General features: G+C 46.2%; 3 protein-coding genes across 10 annotated transcripts in view; 2 read left to right on the forward strand and 1 right to left on the reverse strand.

Annotated features, from left to right (window-relative positions):
* The window catches only part of DOCK10 (dedicator of cytokinesis 10), a 155,276-nt gene extending 154,231 nt beyond the window's left edge, over positions 1–1,045 (forward strand). For all 8 annotated transcript variants that reach the window (XM_071751790.1, XM_071751788.1, XM_071751789.1 and 5 more), the window contains one exon: positions 315–1,045. In XM_071751790.1, the coding sequence (XP_071607891.1) occupies positions 315–434 (120 nt within the window). In that variant the 3' untranslated portion in view covers positions 435–1,045. The remainder of the gene's footprint in view (positions 1–314) is intronic.
* Positions 1,046–13,496: 12,451 nt separating this feature from the next.
* CCDC195 (coiled-coil domain containing 195) lies at positions 13,497–19,255 on the forward strand. Its single transcript, XM_071752824.1, has 3 exons — positions 13,497–13,829; positions 15,955–16,198; positions 18,960–19,255. The coding sequence occupies exons 1-3, from the start codon at positions 13,574–13,576 to the stop codon at positions 19,090–19,092; spliced, it is 633 nt and encodes a 210-aa protein (XP_071608925.1). The 5' UTR covers positions 13,497–13,573; the 3' UTR covers positions 19,093–19,255.
* Positions 19,256–21,004: 1,749 nt separating this feature from the next.
* Positions 21,005–24,055, reverse strand: part of LOC139799637 (guanylate cyclase soluble subunit beta-2-like) — a 38,205-nt gene continuing 35,154 nt past the window's right edge. The window contains exon 19 of the mRNA XM_071751770.1: positions 21,005–24,048. Within this exon, the coding sequence (XP_071607871.1) occupies positions 23,909–24,048 (140 nt within the window). The 3' untranslated portion in view covers positions 21,005–23,908. The remainder of the gene's footprint in view (positions 24,049–24,055) is intronic.

Raw genomic sequence — 24,055 nt, forward strand, 5'->3', positions numbered from 1 at the left:
TAGGTTGGACATTAGAAAGAATTTCTTTCTGGAGAGGGTGATCAGACATTGGAATGGGCTGCCCAGGGAAGTGGTGGATTCTCCATCCCTGGAGATATCTAAAAAGAGCCTGGATGTGGCACTCAGTGCCATGGGCTGGGAACTGCAGCGGTAGTGGATCAAGGGTTGGACTTGATGATCTCTGAGGTCCCTTCCAACCCAGCCAGTTCTATGATTCTATGAACAAAAAAATGGGGAATCCTTGGTTAGGCAATGAATATTCAGACACTGAGCTACCCACATCTCACTATTGCTTTTTTTTTTTTTATTATAAGATTGCCTACAAGGAGGACTCAGCAAAACACCACGGAATGGAGCGCACTTACTCTCGGGTCATCAGTAGAGCCAGCTCGTCTGTGCCAGCAGCAGCCACCCTGGCAAACACTGATGCTTGACTGCAGAGTGGGGAACACATGGTTGTGGGGAAGACCTGGGAGATTCTTTTGTTGTTTGGGCTTATTTTTTTTCCTTTTAGCTTAATAGTACTGAAAATTAATTTGATCGTGGACAATGCGAAGAAAAGGGTTTTGTGGGTTATGATTTTAATTTATTGGAAATCTTCACCATATTATTTTTTAAAACTGCAAGCTTGATTTTTTTTTCCTTTTTTTTTTCGCCCACCCCAATATTTGCACATTCCCTGTCTTTTTTCTGTTATCCATTTTTGGGTTTTAGCAGCCTTTATTAAGCCAGGCTGATTATGAAATTCCCATTGAACAGATAGGTACACAGCAAACCCTAAGTTTGCTATAAATTATAATATATCTAATACTAAGTCCTAGTATACATATATTTTAAAGGTCAGAGTGGATGTTTTATAACATTTAAGTATATTGCAATTGTAAATAGAAGATGTGTAAAATATGTCATTTTTACAAAATTTAAAAAATATCTTTTTAGTTAATTATGACAGTACTAAGAATATGGATAACATTTCAGTTACCATTATATTAAAATATTTGTGTATGTGTATGAAAGTGTCCAAAAATTTTTCTCTTTGAAGGTCTGTGCACTGGTTCATTCCTGTGTCAGCACTTACCCAAGCAGTGCAGACCAGGATGCTCCCTGCATCCCAGCTGTCTGTTGTTTGTAGCTGCTGATACTGGTGACCATCTGCAGAACACGGCTTCAGATTCCTTCTTTGACCCCAGACTGAGGCCATCCTAGGAAACAGGGATTCAGTGTAGTCCTCTTGCATTGGGCCCAGGAAGCTTTGCTCTTTTTGTTAATTTATAGTCCCAGATTTTTCCCAGGACCTGTTGGGAAACCAAGTGCCTCTAGTGAGATATTTGTTCTGGTTTTGCATCATGTTGGGATGAGTTGGGGAGCAGTTCTGCCAGCTCCTAGGTGATCCCTTTAACCTCTTCCATTCCCACACTCTTCCATGTTCCTTCCTTTGCCCATAGAAGATCCCTGCTTGTTGTGCCTGGTTGTTAGGATCCCTCTCTTCTGTGCATGGTAGTCCCTGCAGGTCTATTAAGGTGTGGCTCATTTTCCCTGGAGAAATCCTGGTGATGTCCCTGGAGGCCTCCACAGTGTTTGTTCAGGTCAGAGGCCAGTGCTGTGTCTTGCTACACGAGGATGCCAAGAAAGCTTTTTCCAGTGTGTTGCTTCATTTTGTCACGCTGACTCCTTTCCCCGTGTCTCTTCCATGACACCCCCAGTTCCCAACTGGTGAATCCCAACTGAAGCTGTGCCTGGCCCTGCAGGCAAGAGCCATGGGTGACCTTTAAATTTCCCTCATCTATAGGTTCAAAGTGAAAGTGCCCTTATCTCTGCCTGCTTGCCAGTGCTGCATGTGCTGCCAGCACTGTCTGTAGTGTCCCAGTGTCAGCAGATCTGGGATTTTTTCAGAAGATATTTTTGCTGGGGGTCGAAACCCAGACACTATTCATTCCTGGTGGGGGAAGAAGGGGAGTGTGTGGGGATGGGCACCCTGTGGGTTGGAATGGGGACCCTCTGGGCTGAGGACAGGACCTCATGTGCTGCCCATCAGCACTGAGTGAGCAGCTGGATGGGGAGCCCAGCACCTTCCTCATCCTTGCCTTCACAAGTCCAGCTTTGCCCTTCGGACATTGCACTATTTGAAACCAATGGAAGACATGATTCTGGCCCAAATTTTAGCCTGCTCTGTACTGTGTATGTAGAGGCAGCTGAAGTTACCTGCTTCTTTGTGTATATGGACAGCCAGGCATCAGTGGTGACAGCAAGAACCTGCAGTCCAGAGGTAAGTGAGCACCCAGCCTGCTTACCCCCTTGTCAGTCCCACTGGGTTCATTTTGTTTGTGCAATGGTTTGTGTGGATTGGTACCTCAGAAGCCACTAGGGTTGTTTGAAGATGGACTCTTTCTAATTAATGATTACTACATCTGTTGGGCATCGTTGCAAATACCTGTGTTCTTGCAAAAGTGTGCTTCACACCCAGGGAATGCTGCAAGCTGACGTCAGGCTGGTTTGAAGCCAAGCTGTGGTCTGTAAAGTGGAGGTAAGAAGATCCCTGGATTGTTTTCTGAATAGCTTGCACACCAAAAGAGTTTGGTCTGTAAGTCTGAGGGTTGTGGCACTTGGGGTTTTTTTTGAGCCACTGGCCCTGCAGGCTGCTCTGGGGGTTTGAAAATCCATATCCATATTCTGGCTGTTACCTTAGTGCTGGTGTCAGAGATGCTCAGGCTGGGGTGTAGCTGGGACCTTCCTCCTCCAGATGGCTCCTCCTCTCCTGCTGTGTTCAAGCACTTTCAACAGAGTGGCACGAAAGCAATTAGCAAGCTTCAGCTTTGAACCAAGGGCAAACAGGGAGAGAAAACAAAGTATTAAACCATGGACGGTCCCAGCCATTGAGAGGAGAGGGGAGAAATCCAGAAGGCTCATGAAGCACTGAAATTGCTTGATTTCAAATATTAGGACAAGTTCAAAATGACCACACAGCAAACGTTTGTCACTTGTTTTCTGTTATGCACAATCAGCACAAAGAAGAGCAGCTCAGGGAGGGACACAAGTACAGAGCAGATGCACTTTCCCCCTGCTGACATTCAGAGGTGTGTTTTGTATTTTTTTTTTACTGCAGAGTGCGTGGGGCCTTGGTGGCCTGAGCAGAGATGTTCCAGGGCACTGGGCAAAGGTGGCAGTGGGAAATGCTGCAGTCAAAATTTTGTTAATTGTGCTACTTGGAGAAAATGGGACAGGTAGAAGAGTTGACTAATTCTTGAAGTCTTTATCTAAGCTTTTGATAAGGTGTGAAATTATGTTTACCTTATCAATGAGTCTTTGACAGGGACTGATTTTTAGATGAGAAGCAAGATTAATAATAGGCAATAAAATTCTGCATATATGCAAGTGTTCAGTTTAGAACTTTTGGTGGTATCCCTGCTGATGCTCTGCATGTTCACCTCTCAGATTACTTGTGTAAGGGGAAAATCTACATTTTTCTCCATTATACCTTCGTGGAAAAAAGAAGTTCTGCATAAGAAGCCTTTCAAGTGCAGTCTGAGAAGCTGTGGCACAGAGGAGGAAGAATGTGAGGCAGGCAGAGCCAGAGGAGAGGCAGGTGGCACAGGGGGAGGTTTGGGGCAGCACGAAGCAGGGATATGAGGGGCAGAGAAAAGAGGAGGGTGAAGCTGAGCTCCATGAGGCTCTGATCCCTCTGTGAAACTGGTGAAAGATTCCCTTTCATCTGAGGAAGATCGTCTTCCTGTGCTAGTCTGAAATAGAGCTAATTTAAAAATTTTTTAAAGTGCAAAAGAAATTATTTATGTTTGCTTCTTAGTGGAAGCTATCCCAGCACCCCAAAAGGAGTTAAGCATTATACATTTTTTATGTTTAATCACATCTTTAGTGATACCCAACCACAACTGAAGGCTTAAATTTCAATTAAAGGGAGATGTATTAAATGTTTAATAGGAATCATTCCTTACCTGGTAATTATATCTTAACATTCACTGGAGGGATGTTATATTGGTAACTTTTTTTTTCCTGGCTGAGAAAGAGAAGGAAGAGGAAGATTTGTACCATTCTGCCTGTGTGCCTGGGTCTGGGAAAAAGTTATATCACAATCATGTGTGGCTTTGAACATGGATTTTTGAATCTCAGAGTGAAAAATGTTGCCTCACATGTTCTAACAAGCATGGAGCTGCATGTACATTTTACTTCAGTTTTGAACATTTTTAAAACTGGTAACTGACTACTTGGTTTTTCTAATATGGACAGTTGAATCTTCAAGACAGATAATCTGTCAAGGACATCTTAAAAGTTTCTGCTATTGATTTGAATGCATTGTCCAATTTTTAACAAGTCTGGTATGTATGTATTTCTCTTATTTATATTATAACCAGAATAATCAGTGTTACGCATTCATAACAAGCAAGTTATAGCCATGAAGTGCATTTTTAACCCAGGCAGCTAAAACCAAGATGATAAAATCAAATGGAAAAAAAAAAATAAAAAAAAAAAAAAGGAGAAAAATCCTGAACTAGAATGTATTTCTCATTTTAGAGAATTCCATCAAGATAAACATCCAATAATCAAACAACTAAAACTTGCCAAGCCCACTAGAACTGTGATGATGACCAGGCAGGACCATCAGCTTCACCATGGCTGTATCCCCTCTACTTTATCTCCAGCTATCAGAGCAGGAGCTGCTCAGCACAGCCCCATCAGCCCCACGCTGGTTTCCTGCTCCTCCTGCCCCACTTTGCTCTCTGGTGTGGGCTGCACAGTTTCTCCTCCAGCTCCCTTCCTTGCACTGAGGGTATGCCAAGGGGCCCAACGTGGCCACTCCTGGGTCAGGAGGCTGCTGAGCTGCTGCCTCTCCTGGGCCGGTTCTGGTACCGCAGGATGTGCCGTGGGCAGGGAACTGGGACCAGTGGTGATCAGTGCAGAGTCACTGCCAGAGAGTGGCTGTGGGATCACTGGGGGCTTCCAGGCCACCTAACACTGGCAGCAGTGGTAGGGATGAGCCCTCTGGTTGTGTCACCTGCTTCTACTTAGGACGTTTTCTCTTGGGACTTGAGGAAATGGCCTCAAGTTGCACTAAGGGAGGTTTAGATTGGATAACACAAAAAAGTGATTTACTGGAAGAGTGGCCAAGCATTGGGACAGGCTGGCCAGGGAAGTGGTAGAGTCACCATCCCTGGAGGTGTTCAAAAAACATGTAGGACTTGGGGAGATGGTTTGGTGGGTATGGCCCTGCTGGGCTGACAGGTGGACTTGAGGATCAAGAGGTCTTTTCCAACCTTCCTGATTTTATGGTTCCATATGCATAATTGAGGCAGAAGCTGGATGCAAACAATAACCACAGAACAAAGCACTCCTTGCAGGCAGAAATTAATGAGCAATCAGAAGGTCTGAAAGCCCCTGGAGCTTCTGAAGCTGGGACTCTTGGGCAGCCTGCAGAGCAGGGGCTGGAGCCACGGTCTGCAAACTCACCCTACAACAAAATCCTGGAGCTTTGCTGATAAAAATGTTGCTGCCAGGAGACAGAAAGGGACAGAAAATACCAGCACCTTAGAGCTGACTGAAACAACACAGTGATGGTGTTGACTGTGGCATTCTCAGCTGTTATATTGTTTCTGTTAGTCAGTTTGGGATTTTTCTGCTTTTGTGGTGGCCCCAAGAATGTACACGGTGACAAGAAAGAGCTCCTGCTCTGGTGAGAAAAAAACCTTCACGTGAGCCCTTCAGGCTCCCAAAAAATGGCCATGGGTCAGCTCCTTGGCAGGAGATGACCTGTGTAGCATCAGCTCCTGGGTGAGCCCTGGTGGAACTGCAGGTCTGTCCCTGCAGGACCAGAGTAGGGCTGGCAGCAGCCATCAGGGCCTGAATACAGATGTGAAGATGTCCAAAGTCCAGGATTTTGGGTCAGTGTTCCACAGAGCAGAGCTGCTGGAGCAGGCAAGATTCCAAGCTCAGCACATGCCAAGCCTGGGGCATTCAAATGGTGAGGCCACAGGGGCTTTATTTAGTTCCTGCCTCCTTACAAACCCTGTGTAGTGGCAGTTTTGCTCTTGCTGTCTCTGTCAGGGCTGAGTCAAATCCCTCCTGTACTTAAACATATCCTTCTTAATTGAAAACACAACTGAAATTATTTGCTAATTTAAACTGAACGGAATAAGTAATTTTAGGGGGGAAAAAACCAGTAGGCACTCGCAGCCATTACTGGAGCAGGGGCTGCAACAGGATGAGGTTTTCCCCTGCACTGATGGGGTGGGGATCCTGGCAGCCACCCCACACAGGGACCTTCCAGCACTTTGCTGTTTGCAAGCTGCAGACCAGCTCTGGGCAGCTGTCAGCTCACAGGGCGGCTCAGGGAGGAAATGAGAACATTATTATTCTTTTCAAGACAAGTCCAGCACGGTTCCTTGGTGAAATATTAGCTATGGGAAATGGCAAGTAACGTTCCTACCTCCCAGGCACATATTTGGAGATAGGAAAAAAAAAAAACCAAACAAAGTACAGTGAGACTACCAGGGTGAGGGGAAGGTTATGGCAGTGGCAGTGTGTTATCAGGCCAAAAGAGTATGGTTTTAGGATAGAAAGGTAGAAAGCTCCTTTGGGAGTGCTTCCTGCCCTCCTGCTTAGCAGGCCAAATGTCTCTTTTTTTACACAGGCAGCCTCAAGATTCAGAAACCCTGGCACCCAAGCTGCTTCCCAGCAGGAAAGCTATGCCTGGCAGAGGTTTGGGATCAACCCTGTCTCCCATGCCCTCAGAAACATCCCTCAGGCCTGGAGAGGTGGGAATTAGAGTTGTGGGTGTCTGAATGGGATATGTGTCTGGTTGCTGGTTTAAGGTGACAATGTAGATGTATTTTTTGAAAAGTTTCAGTCATGCAAAACTGCAGTCATAATTCCTGACTGCCCTGTCCAGCTCGTTGAGATTCTTCATGCAGTTGTTACTTACTGACTAAAGCAAGTATCTTGAAGTTTCCAGTATGTACATCTCCTCTGAGCAGTAGCAAAGAAATGCACGTTTCCCTTTCTTCTGATTAATTACCCACCAGCATTATAGAAGAAACATTTTCTGTGTTTTTAAACTGTGCTCCCAATATGCTGCTTCAGTGATCTACAGTCATTCCTTTTTGTCAGAGAGCGGCTGTTGAGGGTGTTGCTGGCCCTGTGGTATGTTTTTTGTGACCTGCAAATGCCACATGGTATATTCCTGTAGTCAGAAGTCACATTTTAAGTGTATTTGCAAAGACTGCATATGGTGTGATGTCTTGGAGCAACTAGAGATACAAATATCCTCACGTATATTTTACATGGTATGTTTTGTTACAGAAAATAAAACCAAGTAAGAAATAGTTATTATTTTGAATTTTAAGATGTTTTTTCTGCTTGGAGCTGCTCCACAATCATGAGGCCATCTCCCATAACTGATCTCCTGTTTTAATTTGAAAGCTATTGCAAGCTCTGTACAGGTAACTGTGGGCCCAGTTGCATGCTCCTAGTTAGAAAAATCTCCAGCTGAGCATATAGTTTGTCTTGCATGAGGAATGTACTTGTACTCTGTAGCATATGTTGTGCTTGCAGGGAGCTGGCCTGAAATAGATTAATTTTGATTATTCCAGAGTAACTTGAGTAGCCATTTAAAGGGAGATAGACCCAGAGACATGGAAATGCAATGTGGAGGCTTGAAATGCTCTCTGAAAAGTTTGAAACATTTCTGTAGCCTTGCTTTACTGCCAGCCCAGTCCAAAGCCACAGCCAAGGTTTTCATATGTGACTCATTTCTTCTATTTCCCATGCTGAGGCTAAGCCTGGTTTTCTGAAAGTATTGAGCATCCCCTGCTGGAAATCAAACCCCTTTCAGAAACCTTGAATGCTCAGAATCAGAGCAGCACTAATAAGATTACCATAGAACCATAGAATTGGCTGGGTTGGAAGGGACCTCAGAGATCATCAAGTCCAACCCTTGATCCACTACAGCTGCAGTTCCCAGCCCATGGCACTGAGTGCCACATCCAGTCTCTTTTTAAATATCTCCAGGGATGGAGAATCCACTGCTTCCCTGGGCAGCCCATTCCAATCTCTGATCACCCTCTCGATAAAGAAATTATAGGGATGTGTACATCAAGCTGGAGTCTCAACACATTGCTCAGGCACTTGGCTCCCTGAAGCCAGCAGGAGTTTCCTTTAACAAGGATTGTGGGGGATTTTCTACTCATGTGGGGGTTAAGGCACAGCCAGGAAAATAGGTCTTGCAAAAGAAAAAGGATGCCTGGTGAACATGAACGAGTTAAAGAGATGTTAAATAGACTAATCAAATAACTTTCTTGGTGCCATTGGTATCTGATTAGATGATGAAGCCTAAGAATGCTTTAAACATTCGTTGATTTCTATGTTGTTTGCTTTCTGGGAGGTTTTGTGCAACTTGCCTCCCTACAGTTGCCTCACTGCAGCCAGCCTGAGGAAAATCCACCACTCAGACATGGTTAAAAGGGAGCATTTAATTAGTCATGAGGACACTGCAGGATTTCATTCAAGCATAAGCAGCAGCCAGCTTTACACTCTCTCACGCCTGGCTACGCAGCAGCCCAGGGAACCTTTCCATGGGGTCTGTCCCTCACCACTCCCTGATTCCTTTCCAAATGCCTGAAGGCAGCCAGTTGTCCCCGTGTGGGGGGACTCCCACTGTTTGCTGCCACACTCCTGCCAACTTCAGTAGTGTCAAGGAGCAAGCTCTGGTGCTGACTTGCAGGCACCTTCTTGTCCAACCGGTCCCCTGAAGGATTTTTCATTCTGCTGGGAAGCTGCTGCCCAAGTGCCCTCAGACAAAACAGCTTAGTACAGAAGTGAGGTGGCAGTCGTTGTGCAGAGCCTGGCAAGGTGCAGGTGGTGGGGCTGGTGACAGCCACGCTCATCCCTATGGGCACTGGAGCATCTCAGAGCTCTGGGTGCTGGGCATGAGCCCCTGCAGAGCTGTGCCTGAGAGGGCACCATCCCATCACTTTTCTAGGGCTGAAAAAGGGTGGACTCCACACTTCACAGTGTGGATGGACTCCTGTTTAAGAGGACATCCTGAATCAGGATGCTGAGGACATCCTGAATCACCTGCCTTGCTAGCACCTCCCCCACAGAGGTGCCCCAGCACTGGCAAACCTTGCCCTTCCCCTTCGGTGGGGGCTTAGGAATAGCACATTCCAACTCTGCAATAGCTTGGAGCCAAAATTCACACTTTTCAGAGTAAGTATGGAAATTTTTCATCATTTGTATTGTGGGAATGTGCCAAAACGGGCCTCTGGGTTCCTCTTGTCAGCTGCAGAGTGATGAGGGCTGGGAGGAGGTGGGGGGCATTGCCACAGCTGAAACCAGGGCACTCCAAACAGCCCCGAAATGCATTTAGCCAGATTAATTACCTGATGGCTGCGGGGAAGGCCTAAGGCACTGCTGTAAAAATTGGTACAAGGCCCTGGAGCTGCTTTTGCAACTGGGGTCTGTCGGGGAGGTGTCCCCGGGGCAGGGCTGTGCCTCTCCGGGGGGCGGGCAGGGGCCGGGGCAGCGATGCCCCCGGGGGGGAGAGGGGAACGTGCACGGTAAGAAATGGTACCCAAGAGAGACGTGACCAGGAAACTTCAGAGGCTGAGCTGTTTTGTCCAATGCTTAGGACATTCCTGATTTGTGCTGCGAAATCTTCTCTGTCAAGACCTTCCATTAAAAGGAGGATACATTTCTTTGGGTGGCTGAGCATTTGCAGATGAAATTAGTTCAAAGCAAGGCACGTCCTAGGAGATGTCCTAGCCTGGCAGAGCAGCACCTGAGAGGACACTAATGCCAGCTACAGCAGCTACCTGAGCACAGGGCTTGTAGACCCTGTCCCATGTCCCACCACATTCAAGGTGTTATCCAAGTGCTTGTAAGAAAACACTTTTGAGCAGAACATGGATGTCCTCAAGATCCATCAACCTCCTACTGATCTTCAAGCAATAGGTCTGGCCAAGTAAAGCATGGGGATAATTTAAATGCATAAGGATTTAAATTTGAGAAGAGTGGAACGTGGAGAGAAAAAGAAACAAAACAAGGAAAAATATAAATTTGCCTCTTGATTAAAATGGGGCAGCCACCGAGAATTAAACAAGGAGAAAGAAGGCCAATCTGGGATCAGACTTTGGACATTAAGCCTATTAATTTGCTTCACATTTACAGGAGGAAAACGATTGAAAGTGTGCTCCAGCAAAAGAGAATCAGCACAGTAAAAGACATTTCTTTTTTATTCACTTGTAAATCCACTGAAATATTTCTTTTTTACCCCCTTAAAGCTGTACAGACAGATTCAGAATAGTATTACGATCTTTTGCACCATAATGAAGCATAAAACTTAAAGTCATTAATCAAGCAAGGACTTGGGGCAGAGCAGTGTCCTTGCAGTGGCAATAGGAAGTTTGGATTGCCCCTGACTTTTGCTTCTGTTTTTTATCGGGGAACTGAATCTGCTGGTGCTGATGTGTGGCTGCTAACAGCAAACCTTCCCTGGAGACCCCCACCCTCAGGAGATCCAGGCTTGGGGCAGCAGTCCTGGCAGTGCTGGTGCCCTGTGTGGGTGTTACAGCTGCTTTTGTGCAGGGTTGTGGGAGCTGAAGCTGTTCCTTGTGCTCCTCTGGCTGTGTTCAGGCCCAGAGAAGGGAGATTCTTTCTTCTCCCAGTGGCCCAGGAGCCCGTGGCTGCCCTGCAGCTGCAGCCTGGCATAGGAAACATCCCCACACTTACTGTTGGTGCATTTTCAGGGACACAATGTTGTGATATGCCAAAAGAAAAAAAAAAAAAAAAAAGGAAAAAAAAATGTTTGCTGGCATAGCAATGAGTCTTTTTTGGTTTTTTATCTCTCTAACCTTCAGGGCAGCAAGAGAGCAGGTTTGGCAAGCGAGGCAGCAAGAGAAGCTGTTGAGCAGTGGCTGTGGCAGTGCCCTGTGCTGCTGCTGGAAGGTTTCACAGGGTCCCTTCTCTGCTCACAGTGCAGACTCTGCCCCAGGGACTCTGGCAGCAAGCTGCCTGCACACAAAGCACTGGGCAGGGCGAGGAGCTGCAGAATATCAAGTAGGAGCAGAATAAAGAGCTGAGCTCCTCCAGCCCTTGGAGGAAGCTGCTCCATAAGGCTGCTGCATTTTGTTCACAGGTCCCCTGTTGCAGCACTGCTTGGTGTGCAGCTTGCACAGTCCCCTGAAACACAGCAATCACATACAAGTATTGCTGTGGGGCTGCTGGAGCCCAGCACCTGCCAGAAACTCCACCTCTGTTATTCTTCCCAGTGGAGAGGTTTGGCTGTGAAGAGAATAGATAGGTGAATAGAATTTTACCCAGGTCCATGCTTCCTAATGCAGCTCAGGTAAGAGAAACTCTGTCCTTTCTGTTAAATGACTTTAAATTGATGTGTTTCACAGTGAGGTTACAAGACAAACACCGTTTCCTCACAAGTCTCTGGTACAACAGAAGGTCTGTGCCTGCTCCAGTGTGGTTCCAGTGGAGCAGCAGGCATTGGATCAGAGGAGCAGATATCTTCAGTTGCAGCCTGGGTAAGCTCATTGCTGAGCTGGCAAGTGTCCCCTGCCCCGCCAAACCTGCCAATTGTAGGATCAGCAGTGGTATTATAATTACATGTGAGTGCTGTCACTGCTTCAGTACCTGATCCACTTGCTGGAGAAACAGAAACATAAATTTGAAACTAACATGGAAGGTTGCTGCTGTGTTTTAAATCCTTGGGTAACTCAAAAACAGAGATTTGTGTTTCAGTTCCAGCAGTTTTGTTCACCATGCCTTGCCCCCAGCACAGAGCCATCTGCACTGTCATTTAAACCTGAGTCCAAGCCCATTTCTGACAATGTTTGTCTCTTCTTATGCCCTCAGCAAGACGCACCTCTCTGGACGTGAGGAAAATAATCAGCATGAACTGATGCTTCTTGCCGATGTGATCTGGATGGGCTGGAGAGAAGACAGCCAGGAGCCTCCCAGAGCCTCACCAAGGTTAGTGCCAGTGTGACAATCCCAGGCTGCTGCCAGCCCCTTGCACTGTGATTTCATGAGAGATCATGGGTCCTTTGGGCTTTCTTTGCATCCTGAAAACTCAGATGCCTTTCACCTCTCTGACCTCAGCCCAAATTTTGCAGAGGCCTCGGGAGAGGTTTCCAGGAGGTGACAGCAGGGCTGCCTGTGGCTCCTGGTCCCAGCCTTGTGGCTGTGTCCCTGGAAAATCATCATCAAAGCTGCAGCAAGTCCTACCTGCCCTTGCTAGGCATGGCATGTCACTGCAGGTCAGAGGAGGAGCGAGTGCAGCACAAACTACAGGAGCCACTTCATCCTTCAGAAGGGCTCTTTGAGGATGCTGCTCCCAAGAAGGCAGCACCACCCCCATGGGAACATGCCTGTGGGCAAAGCTCCTTGCCTGTATCCCTCGTTTTCTCTCAGTTCTAGTAGTTTCTGCCTAACTTCCCAGAAGCTGCTGGGCAGTAGTGTCTCATCACCGGCTCAGAGGCTTTCGCCCTCTTCTGACACCTGCTGGAAAAACTAAAACCGAGTCATCTCTTGAGCACCTCACACCAGCTTTCCTTCCTCTCCCCAGGAAGCAAAGCAGTGAAGTGTACACGGCCAGAAGCTTTTTTTTTTTTTCTCAGATACTCCTGAGTCATTATTAATCTACTGGAGAGTGAATGGCCTCTAAGCAAAAAATGTGTTATTTTCCTGCTGGCTTTCTGGAATTCTTAGTTTTGCATTTTGAAGTAAACTGTGGATTGGGGGAGTATGTTCCACAGGTTTTTTTTATTTACTGCCAGCAGAAAGATCTCTTTAGGCACTAGGTGATTTGAGCAGTCTGGAGGATTGTGTTTCCCTTCCTAATGCAAGATTCATGACTGGTCTGTCTCTCCTTACACTCCTGGGATGCTGGTGCAGGTGCCTGCCTCCTGTAAGGCTCTGGAAAGGGGCAGCAAGCCCTGCTGCAGCTGGCATTGGCAGCTTTAGGTCCTCTGCTGGCCCATCACAGCTGCTGGCACACTTTGCTAATAGCTGGGATCTTGCACCCCATCACCTTTCATTCAGATATCTGCTTTTTCTTTGAGAAATTTCTAATTTCTTTCCAGGTAGAGAGAAAAACTCCCCCAGCATTAAGGGAGAGGTGAGTTGTTGTCTCGCAAAGTCCAACCCTTCTTTCAGTGCCAGGGGGTGATTAATGGCCTTTTTTTTGTGAACCAAAGGAAAGGGGCTCCTGGTTGGTCCTTCTGGAGAACACCAAAGCCCGAGGCAGGCGAGGGGGTGGGAAGGCTTGGGGGGGGCGAGGGAAGCAGCAATCCTGTGGTGACAGCGATTTGTGCGGTGTCAGAGGACAGGACCCCTCAGAAAAATGAGACCCTGGATGAATAAATCATGGGCCCTCTCTGAGTAACCTGACAACTCGGTCCAGCCCTGCTGGTGGTGGGAGTTGGCCCGAGCCCTGCCCGCAGGGAGGGACCCCGGTTCTCCAGAGGCTTTTAAGGGCGAGGTCTGCCCTCCCAGTCGGAGCAGCCTCTGCCCGGGGCGGGTGTGGTGAGACCGGAGCCCGGAGCCTGGCTGCGGGGCCATGGAGGGGAACGCGCACCTCCTCCAGGTCATCCACAAGATGCGTTCCCAGATCAACAGGCTGGAGAGGGAAAACAGGGCCCTGAGGGGAGAGCTGCAGGTCTGCGGGCAGAGAGCTGAGAGAGACGGAGCAAGAGAAGATGGCAACAGTGACATGAAGAGTCCTGCTGGTGACGGGGAAGGACCTGCTGGCTCTGCAGCATCCCTGCGTGGTGGCACCGTGGCTGGTCCTGCTCCAGCACCCAAGGAGCAGACAGGTACCAAAGAGACAGGGCTGTCTATGGCACCTCTGTGTGCTGCCCACACAGGGTCTCCCAGCCTGGCTGTTAATGTCTGCAGGGAATGGGAGATCATAGAATCATAGAACTGGCTGGGTTGGAAGGGACCTCAGAGATCATCAAGTCCAACCCTTGATCCACTCCCCCTGTGGTTCCCAGCCCATGGCACTGAGTGCCACATCCAGGCTCTTTTTAGATATCTCCAGGGATGGAGAATCCACCCCTTCCCTGGGCAGCCCATTCCAGTGCTTGATCACCCTCTCCCTAAAGAAATTCTTTCAAATATCCAACCTAAACCTCCCCTGGCACAACTTGAGACCTCTTGTGCCCTCTTGTCTTGCTGAGAGTTGCCTGGGAAAAGAGACTGACACCCCCCCCCAGCTCCAACCTCCTTTCAGGGAGTTGGAGAGAGTGATGAGGTCTCCCCTGAGCCTCCTCTTCTCCAGCCTCAACACCCCCAGCTCCCTCAGCCTCTCCTCATAGGACTTGTGCTGGATCCCTTCACCAGCCCAGTTGTCCTATGATGAGCCACTGTCTGTCTGGGCAACTTGATGGATGTGCTCCAGCCTCCATCAGTGCCCAAGCCCACCTTTACTGCATGCCTGTGCTCTTTTTAGGGGGCTACCTGAATCCTCCAAGCTAAGCTTAGTGGATGCAGCAGCTCTTTTGCTGCTTGTCAGGCAAAGAGTTCAACTCAGAGAGTTCAGTGTTTCTTACTTCAAGCAGAATTTGACTTACTGCTTGGAATTTTCATGGATGTGGACTGTCTTGCCCATGCCTGTCCCCTGTCTGTTCCAGATAGACAAGGCCCATCAATTGTCGTTGTGCCATAACCTCTCCTGCCTTAGTAAAAGATGAGGAAAACTCTACAAACAGTAATAAATAGTGGTGGGTTGCATGCATCATGCCAGATGTGTAGTTTCTTTTTTTTGCAGATAAGGCAGTTAGTTTTGGCTGAGGGAGGAAGGGGCCAATACATAGGAACACACTGTCTTTACAATTTTATCAGTGGGGAAAAAAGGAAATATTCTGCAGCTTAAGAAGTCTGTTTGGGGCTTTAACAAAGAAGGAACTAGAGCAAAATGCTGTTTGGTGTGAAGCAGTTACCTAAAATTGGATGTGTCAGGGTCAGGCTGTTGGGTATCATACATGCTTGAGTCCTGTTGCCTTCTTGCCTGGTGCCTGCCAGGTCTGGGCTGCTGGAAAGCTGCTTTCCTAACATCACTTCTTGGTGTGTGTGGTGAGCTGCAGCTGCAGTCCCTGTGCTTCACACATCTGGTGGCTGGCCTGGCCTCAGCCTCCAGGCTGTGGAGAAATGCCCTCAGCAGCTGTGAGAGAGAGAAGCCTAAGGAAATGCATAAGATAAGAGGCTGAACTGTACTAGTGGATTTATGTGGAGCTGGATGAGTTCTGCTCACTTAATGATCTCTGGACTTGATGATCTCTGAGGTCCCTTCCAACCCAACCAATTCTCTGATTCTTTGATTCTATGACAAGAGGGCACGGTCTCAAGATGTGCCAGGGGAGGTTTAGGTTGGATATGTGAAAGAATTTCTTTACGGAGAGGGTGATCAGACATTGGAATGGGCTGCCCAGGGAAGGGGTGGATTCTCCATCCCTGGAGATATTTCAAAAGAGCCTGGATGTGGCACTCAGTGCCATGGGCTGGGAACCACGGGGGGAGTGGATCAAGGGTTGGTCTTGATGATCTCTGAGGTCCCTTCCAACCCAGCCAGTTCTATGATTCTGTGCCACTGAGTACCCCCCCACTGCCAAGCCCACCCAGCCCTGTGGTCAGGTTGCTAACCTCAAGGCTGGTGGTGGCTATGGATGCCATCAGCTTGGCAACAGCTCACTGGTCTTTTGGCAAGTGTGAAAGATGTGCAAAGTGCTATCCAACCTGCTGGCTTTTCCTCTCTGGCTGCCTTCTGTGGGAGAGGCTTTGATCCAAAGGGGCCGTTTGGCAGCCTTTACTTTTTGGCCTCTCCGCACCCAAAACTTCCTTGAGCCAAAAGAAAGTGATGAAAAATACATGGAGGATATCTGAACTCTCATGGTTGTTATTACCATTGTTCCCAGCTCTGATTTTCTGTCTGCTCCTCAGATGCCACCATGACGGTGCGGCGCTACTCCACCTCTTCCCCAGTGCCTGCTGCTCCCAGCACCAGCTCCCACTGGGATGGCAGTGGGGTCCAGGGTCCCCCCAGGACCCCGCCACCAGCCCCTCCTGCTGCAGCACAGCCCATCCCTGGAGAGGGAAGGGGGCTGGGAGAAACTCCAACTAACCCTCCCTCCTACAGTCATTCCAGCAAAGTGAGGCTGCTTCAGGATCATGTCTGTAAGTGCAGGTAGGTTCAGCTTGCCTTGCAGCATCACCTAACTCATCTAATAATGGATGTGGATGTTGCTTTGGGGCTTAGTCTGTTAGCAGCAAAATCTTTGATTTTATAAGGGCATTGAGAAGATGGGACATCTCTTCTGGGGGAGGTGTCCTGCTCTTCCTTGCAATGTCTGAAATGGTGGTAGAAGTTTAAATGGAAAGGAGAGGCTGAGGGGAGAGGAAAGGGGGCAGAAATCTCTCTGTTAAAGCCAGGCAGACTGATGTGTTGTTCTGACAAGCTAAGCTTGAAAGGGATTTTAAACTTTGAGCAAATAGCATGGAGATACCAATGAACTCTCAACTAAGCTTTTGAAAGTGTGGTTAATATGGCTTGTGGATTTGGATGTACTGTATCATATTTTCCCTGTAATCGAAGCATTACATTTTAAAGCTTGTAGCCGTGACAGAAGTATTCTCAGGATGGCTTCTAAATGAAGTAAAATGGCTGCTGGACAAGCCCTAAGTGTCTCTGCTCATTGATGAGAAGCTTTCCAGCACAGGGCAACAATCATCACTGGTGCAGGAGCACCAGTGATGAGAGAGTGACACATGATAGTTGGTTCTGATACATACACCCTGGAAACCCGTGTAGATTTTTTTATGCTGATCGTGCTATGCTCAAAGGAAAAGGGATCCAAATGGCCTCAATGTGTGTGTTGGAACAGGGACAGTCCCCTGAGTCTGCCCACCCACGCGAGTCTAGGGCAGGGCTCCAGTGGCCTCTGTTCAGGGGCTGCAGGGCTGCCATGGGTTGTGTCACCTGTCCCATGGCTCCTGGTGGCCACTGTGGCTCTCTACCCCCCTCGCCCAGCAGTGTCCTCAGAGCAGACAGGTGCAGAACCCCCTGCACACCCTGGGTGAACCCGGGTGGGACCCCCGTGCCTCTCTAGGAATCTGGAGGGGACAGTGAGGGCAACTTTTGTAAGCACCTAGGTTTTCTTACAGGGACATTTGCGGGTCAGATATTTGACAGCATTTGAACTAAACTTAATCCCTGGTAGGGAACTGGTATAATTTTCAAAAGCACCCTGAGCCCGTGACTCTGGATTTCAGCACAGGCTCCACCAGGTTCAGGGAAACTTAAGACTCCCAGAGCACACCAGAGCTTCTGAGAGGTTTGCCCCCAGGCCAGCTGGGGCAGAAAGCCCATGTGCTGGGAAGCCTGCAGAGCACCATCAGCAAAGGCTGCTGCTTTCCCACCAGGGAAAGAGCTTTCAATGCAATCAAAATAGCAATGTGGATCCATTGCAATCAATGCCTCAGGACCAGCAGGTTTAGAAGCATCGGTTGCCCAGCAGGCAGAGGGTTGGGGATGATCATTTAATCATGATCTCAGCTCTGAGCAGCAGTGAGTGTGGTGCCAGGGCTCATATCCACTCAGTGCTGGCTGCTTTAGGAGAAGAAATGGCTAGAGAAAGAGCCTTTTACCTAACATGCTCAGTACACTGCATGGTATCCTGGTACACCAAGCTTTGTGTTTCCTGTAACAAAAAAAGTTTATTATGTTTTCTGGTCACAATCGTGGAGGTTGCCATTACATACACTGAGGTCAGACACACAGAGCAATCTTAGTGAGCTTTTAACTAGTAGGATAATTTGTGGCAATGAGTTCAGCAAGCTAATTAAGCTTAACTTTTTTGCTTGCCAGCATGCTGGGCTTTGTCAGGTTCTCCTATTCTTTGTTTACAGTAGTTCTCTCACATTCTGCTCCAAAGCTGTAATCCTATGGGTGATGCTGAATATTTTTGCTTTAAAATGAACTCTGTAGAAATATCACCTTGGATTTATCTAGAGCGCCATTGCATCAAAGTAATAAAATAACAGCACTGCTAACAAATCGTCACTAATTTGTATGTCTACGAAATTTTCATTCATGTATGCTAAAGCATTGTTTATATTAAGTGACTCCCACTTTTTTATTTTGGTAAAGAAAAAAAAAAAGTACACATTTGAATACATTTGGCAGGATAGGAGAGGCTAAGGGCTGTTTTCAGGGCTATTATACTAAAACTGCTAAAGGTACAAGGCCTATTTGGTACAAATGTCCCCACTGGGGTGGGTGTTCAGGCTTAATGGTGGGACAGGTCTAACTGGGAGGAGAGGAGGGGCATGGAAATCACAGAGGTCCTGCAGGACAGCTCTGGTACCCATCAATAAATACTTTCATAATTTCATGGTTTTCCTTTCTCATGCTCTTCAAGGGCCTGAGCCAGCTGACAGCAGCTGCAGGGGACAGTCAGAACAAAGTTCTGCAAAACCAAATCCATTTACTTGCCAAACCAGGCAGCTTCAGGACACATCAAGCAACGTGTTTCTCTCTCTCTCTGCTTTCACAACCAGTCTTATTTACCAGGCACATGCTCAGCACTTGGAAACCACTTGCAGTAGCTGGGTACTGATGCATACAAACACAAAGCAGCTGAAGGAGCCCCTGGGTCTGTCTGACTGTAGCTCTGTACGTGCACATCAGGCACTGATAGATGTGAGGCTCAACGTGAAAAGGCAGATGCTCCCTACAGACAGACAACACTATGCTGGTCCCTTGGGAAGGCTGTGCAGTCCTCATCCCAGCAGGGAGTGCAATCCTGCCTCCACGCAGCCTGCAAGTGCTGAAAGAATTTAACGTTTGCTTGCCTGGTTGGTTTGTGGTTTTTTTTTTTTTCTTTTTACTTTCTTTGCACGTTCAGTACATTCGTAATCCTCATTAATGCTCTCTCGTTTTTCTCCAGGGGTAAAGTAAAGGCTGTTAGTTTCCTCTTACCAATGGATGTGTCATCATATGCTGAAAAGCAAGGTTCCCTCAAAAGCCCACAAAATCAGAGCACAAAACAGTTAACCACCATCACTGAAAAGGATATGTGAGCTGGTGAATTTTTAAAGGCCCATTGATTCTGGAGATAAATTGGCCTTCAATAATAGCTGTGTGTCAGGTTCCTCGCCTGCAAAACGCTTTGGCAAGATGCCTGCAGAGAATCACCCAGCCTGTGTTTCGGGTCACTGGCCTGATGTTTAGCATGGAAATGGAACCCCAACCAAGCCATCTGGAAGCCCAAACAGTGTGAGGAAGCCACACCATAGCAGAGGTACCTCCACAAAGGAGCTTCTGCACGACACGTCTCGAGGATCCCTTACCTTTGGACTGCTGTCAACAGTGTTGAAGCTGTTTTGATGCTTTTGTCTCAAAAAGCAGAAACCATGTCACTACTTGTGTTGGTTGATTCCCTTACCAGAAAGGGATTTGATGCATAGGACAAAATAAGAGCTAAGAAAGGGTCTGTGAGGTTTTCTCTGTGTGTAAAAGTTTTTTTCAAGTTTGCAGTACTGACACAGCAAGGTTAAGGCAGCATTACAGGGTCAGTTAATGTTGCTCTGAATTTCTGCAAAGTTTGGCAATGACTCTTTATGTTCATCTTTAAGGGAGCAGAGGGTAGCATAAGTACTAATGGGTATGAAAATGTACCAATCTCTTTCTGAGTTGCTCTGTTCAGCCAGCCAGAGACCAAAGGCTGTGCACCAAGGCAAAATAGGAAGAATTGTGACTATGGACATTTTTCAGGAATGGCTTCTTAGCATGGCTCAGATTAAAAAAAAAAAAAAAATCACCAGCAGAAATTCAGCAGCCAGGTGCAAAATAAATGTGAGAGAGAATTACAAACAGCTTGTAAAAAAATGAGGAGTGCTTCTTGGTTCTATTCATATGACTAAAGATAGTGTCTCAATTTTTTATTTTGATTGCAAGTATTTATGGAACCAAAACACTGCAAGTTGCTATTTTTTTATGTACAGGCAGCTCTGATGAAAGAGTATTGTACACAGAATGTATGAACAGTAGATGTTTATATTGATAACATTACGGAAGGGTTTTATCTCATTGTCTAGTCTTAAAGTATTGGGCTTTCAAAAGTGAAAGCAGAGACCTGGTGGAAAAAATCCTTTTGGGATTTTTTGTGATGTCGTATACTTGTGTAAAAAATCTGTGATAATTTTTTAATTTTGAAATTCACCATGTATTCTATATTTAAGTCCTTTTTTTCATATATTCTCACTAATTAAGTAATAATTTCAGTTTCACTGCTATTTTGTTTATGGCTTTTTATGTTCAGCTTGGGTCCATACAGAGTTGCATTGTAATGCCAGAAGTAATGAATTGATGACTTTCAGCAACTCAGGCTACAGCTTGGAAAGTTTACTGAACAGCTCATTTTAGAAGGTATTTACAGGGAAGTGCTTTTCAAATGTTTTAAAGGAGGCTTCATTGTCATAAAATAGGCATTGCAGATATGTTCATCTATGTACCAAAATCCAGTTGATTTTATTTAACAACAAAAGTCTGAAAATCTGGCCCCAAGACCTTTAAGGTACCCAAGCTTTTGACAACTCATGCTTAAACATTTGGGAAGCCATATGCTTTAGACAGCTTCAAAAGTCTCAACTTTGAAGTTTTTCTATGCCACAGCTTCCATACAGCAGCCTTGGGAATTCTCTTGTCCCACCCTCTTCATGTCAGTTCAACATAGAGAGGTCACTTGTGTTTTATGACATATATAAAATATACATAAAAAAAAGGACTGCATATAGTAAGTGTATGACAATGCCAATTGCAGTGGGCTGCTGATTCAGATGTCACACAAATATATATATATATATGACTTCGTGTATGGTCAAGACATTAAATTCACTGGATATTAGTTAGAGGTTTAATGGTCTTCAACTTTTGCATGCTTGAAGAGAGAAGAGGGAAAAGAATCACAGCAGTTGCTGAAAAATGGCAGTTAGTATATTAATGGAAAGATTTATTTTAGAATGGCATGTTTGCAGTCTTTAGCAGTGCACAGAGATTTAAAAACACATGATGATGCACGGGCACATGAATTTTTAAAAGCAGTTGTGCAGATTTGACCTAGTTTTACATCTCCAGGAGACCCAGACTGTAGCAAAGGCCACAGAAAAGCCACTGAACACATTGGTTTTATCACAGTACAGCATGAAGTAAGTTGACATGGGGCACTCACTGGCAATTAAAACATTCCAATATTAAACATTCATAGATTGTTCAGTGCAAAAAGGGCAGGTTATAAGCAAAGCAAGTGTTAAAATTCAGACAGAGAGATGCAGGTAGCAATTAAGCCCTGGTACTTTTCTTCTTCCCAAGAGTATTCATAGAAGTTCAGAGGAGCTCTGGGCTTCTACCTAAAACCAGCAGAATCTATATTAAACCCTGGGATACATACTAAACCCTCTTCACTGATCACCAGGCTTCTTGGACAATTTCCAATTGGAAATTCTCCCTTCCAGAGAGGTGGTCAAGAGCCACATGGGTGTGGGACTGCAGGAGCAGCTGAGACAGCAAGAAGTTCCCTCCTGCTTCAGCACTGGCCAGAGAGAGATGTACACCCCTGGCCCACAGTTGTGCTGGGGGCTAAGTGTCTTTTTATCTCCCTAGAGAAAGCCAATAAAGACAGAGCCCACCACCATCAGTTACATGCTCTCCATTCCATCAGAGAATGAGTTCAAGAGTAGTGAAACATGTCTCTGGGTTGGAGACAAAAAAAGTTTTGTCAGAGTTGCTTCTTAAATGAAATCAGTGGGATAGGGCAGATTGAACTGTTGCTTCACATTTACGTCATTTTAAGGGAGAGAGAAATTAGTAAAGAAAGTCTTTTTAAAGCTATGGTCATAATTCAGAGGTGTAAGGCAATGAGCACTGGAGGAGTTACCAAGGATGAGGGTGAAAGTTAAACATTGTGTGTCTGAGGGTAGCACCCAGTCAGGTGTTTAAAGTTTTGATACCCAACTTAACAACAATAATCCATAGATGCAGCTTCAATCTACAGCAGATCTCACCCTTGCCAAAACAAGGTACAGTGCCTACGTAGCAAAATCCTTATAAGTGATTAAATCAATCCTTATAAGTGATTAAATCAGTCCTGCCATTTATACAGCTTCATTCAGAGCCAGGAGTACCCTTCTGAGTAAATCTCCTGGTCAAACCCACTTACCATACTTTGTTTCACACTGTAGAGTGGTCTCAAAGCACAAGAACAGATCTCCTTTGGATGAAGATGAGTCAGAGCATGTGCTCATAAGGTGCTCCAGATACTACCAGGTATTCAGTGCATGGGATCACACTAGCAAGCCCTCTGAAATACCTCCAGCATGGCCAAGAGCACTCACAGCTTCACTCTACACATCCTCCTCTGCTGGTCTGCACTACCTGCAAATGTAGAGAGCTGTAGAGCACCCCTAGAGAGGAGCTTCTGTCTCAGGTAGTTAGCAGGAAAACCCAAGCAGTTGAAATTTCATCTTTTACACTGCTGAGAGGAAGAGATGCCTGTCATCAGTCTTACCTCCCTGTCTGGTGTTTAAAGAGCCTCACTCTTGCTGCAGACACAGAGGTGGAAATGTGATGCTCCAGGCTGTAGCATAGGAGTAACATTGTCATTTTCTCCTCTGAGTTCTTGCTCAAAGTTCAAATGGGCCTCATGCTTGCATCCTTAGACACTGAATCCACGCTTCAAGGTAATAAATCAGTGCGTGGGGCATATCTCCTGTCAAGTCACCCGGTACAAGTACATTCCACCAACTTCCATTTACAGGAGTGAGAGAAAAATTTATTATGTGCCAGATTGTCCACAACCTTTATATCTGTTGGATTTTTGCTCCTACATCATAAATCCCTGACAGCTGAACTTTGATTTTGCTCTGCCACTCCTGATTGGGCATAATATAAGAATATATCAGGATGGAAGTAACTCTGTGGAGAAGCCTCTGACACCAGGTAAGTGATGATGATCTTTAAGACTTAATTTCAGTGATGTTAACAACATTAATTCCAGCACTGACAGGCTCGCTCTGTACTTCTGAAACTTGATTTTTGTTTAGCTCGAGTGAGAAAATGAGAAATAAACTTGCTGTTCATTTGAAGGTCATAGTTCATAAGCCTTGAACAAGCTGTCAGTGTTGTGATAAATTCCATGCTACATAATTCCAGTACCGTGCTCCTCTGATCTTCTCAGCACAGCATGGCCAGCTGGTTCAGAGGTTGCAGATGAGTTTTTTACTCTTGTGTGCTATAAATCATGCAATATTGTCTCCTCAGGATGGAAAAATACAGGCTGTGTTAGAGCCATCCTGCACTTTTACTGCGTGATGCCTTCACCCAGCAAAAGACCTGTCAGGAGATCAAACCATCATCGCAGTGAAAATGTAGATGAAACTCTGCTAACCCTGCACAGGGAAGCTGCTGGCTGGGCTGAAGTCAAGACAGATGGGTACTTCAGGGAGTGTTTCTTTTCTGGTAAGTGCTCCTTTGAGTAGGAATATTTCTAGCTGGATGAGTCACTCTGGCTTGACTGTTGCATGAGATACCAAAAAGGGATTTTATGCAGGGATATTCAAGACATGGCCGAGGCTGAAGAATATGTCTTCAGAACATCTTGCAGGAGTTTTCCTTCTTCAGTGGAAGTTTTATATTGCATGGGCAGATCAATTTAACAAAAAAAAAAAATCTTCCGCTGTTTTCTTCTTGCTGAAAAGAGTGATGAAATGTCATTTTTTGGTCTTTTTTTTTTTTTTTTAACAAAATCATGTGGTACTTGTTTTAGAAAATCAGTCCCACAACAGCAAAATGTACTAAATTAAAAAAATTGCTCTGTTTGATGTGAAAACGAAGAACAACTTAGAGTAAAGTGCAAAAATTAGAGCGAATATTTCTCATCTGTGGCTCTTCAGCAGCAGGTTTGACTCTTCCCCGGTTTAGAGGACCAGGATGCTGGTTGCCATGGAGACTCCCATCACTTTTGGAATCGTAAGTTTTCCCTGGAAG

The sequence above is a fragment of the Heliangelus exortis genome, chromosome 9, assembly GCF_036169615.1.
Source record: "Heliangelus exortis chromosome 9, bHelExo1.hap1, whole genome shotgun sequence".
NCBI classification, from domain to species: domain Eukaryota; kingdom Metazoa; phylum Chordata; class Aves; order Apodiformes; family Trochilidae; genus Heliangelus; species Heliangelus exortis.

Bases quoted from the DNA above. Each gene is read 5' to 3' on its own strand.
- CCDC195 (XM_071752824.1), top strand. From the start codon at position 13,574: ATGGAGGGGAACGCGCACCTCCTCCAGGTCATCCACAAGATGCGTTCC. The intron at 13,830-15,954 runs GTACCAAAGAGA...TCTGCTCCTCAG, and splicing joins AGCACCCAAGGAGCAGACAG to ATGCCACCATGACGGTGCGG. The intron at 16,199-18,959 runs GTAGGTTCAGCT...GTTTTTCTCCAG, and splicing joins GATCATGTCTGTAAGTGCAG to GGGTAAAGTAAAGGCTGTTA.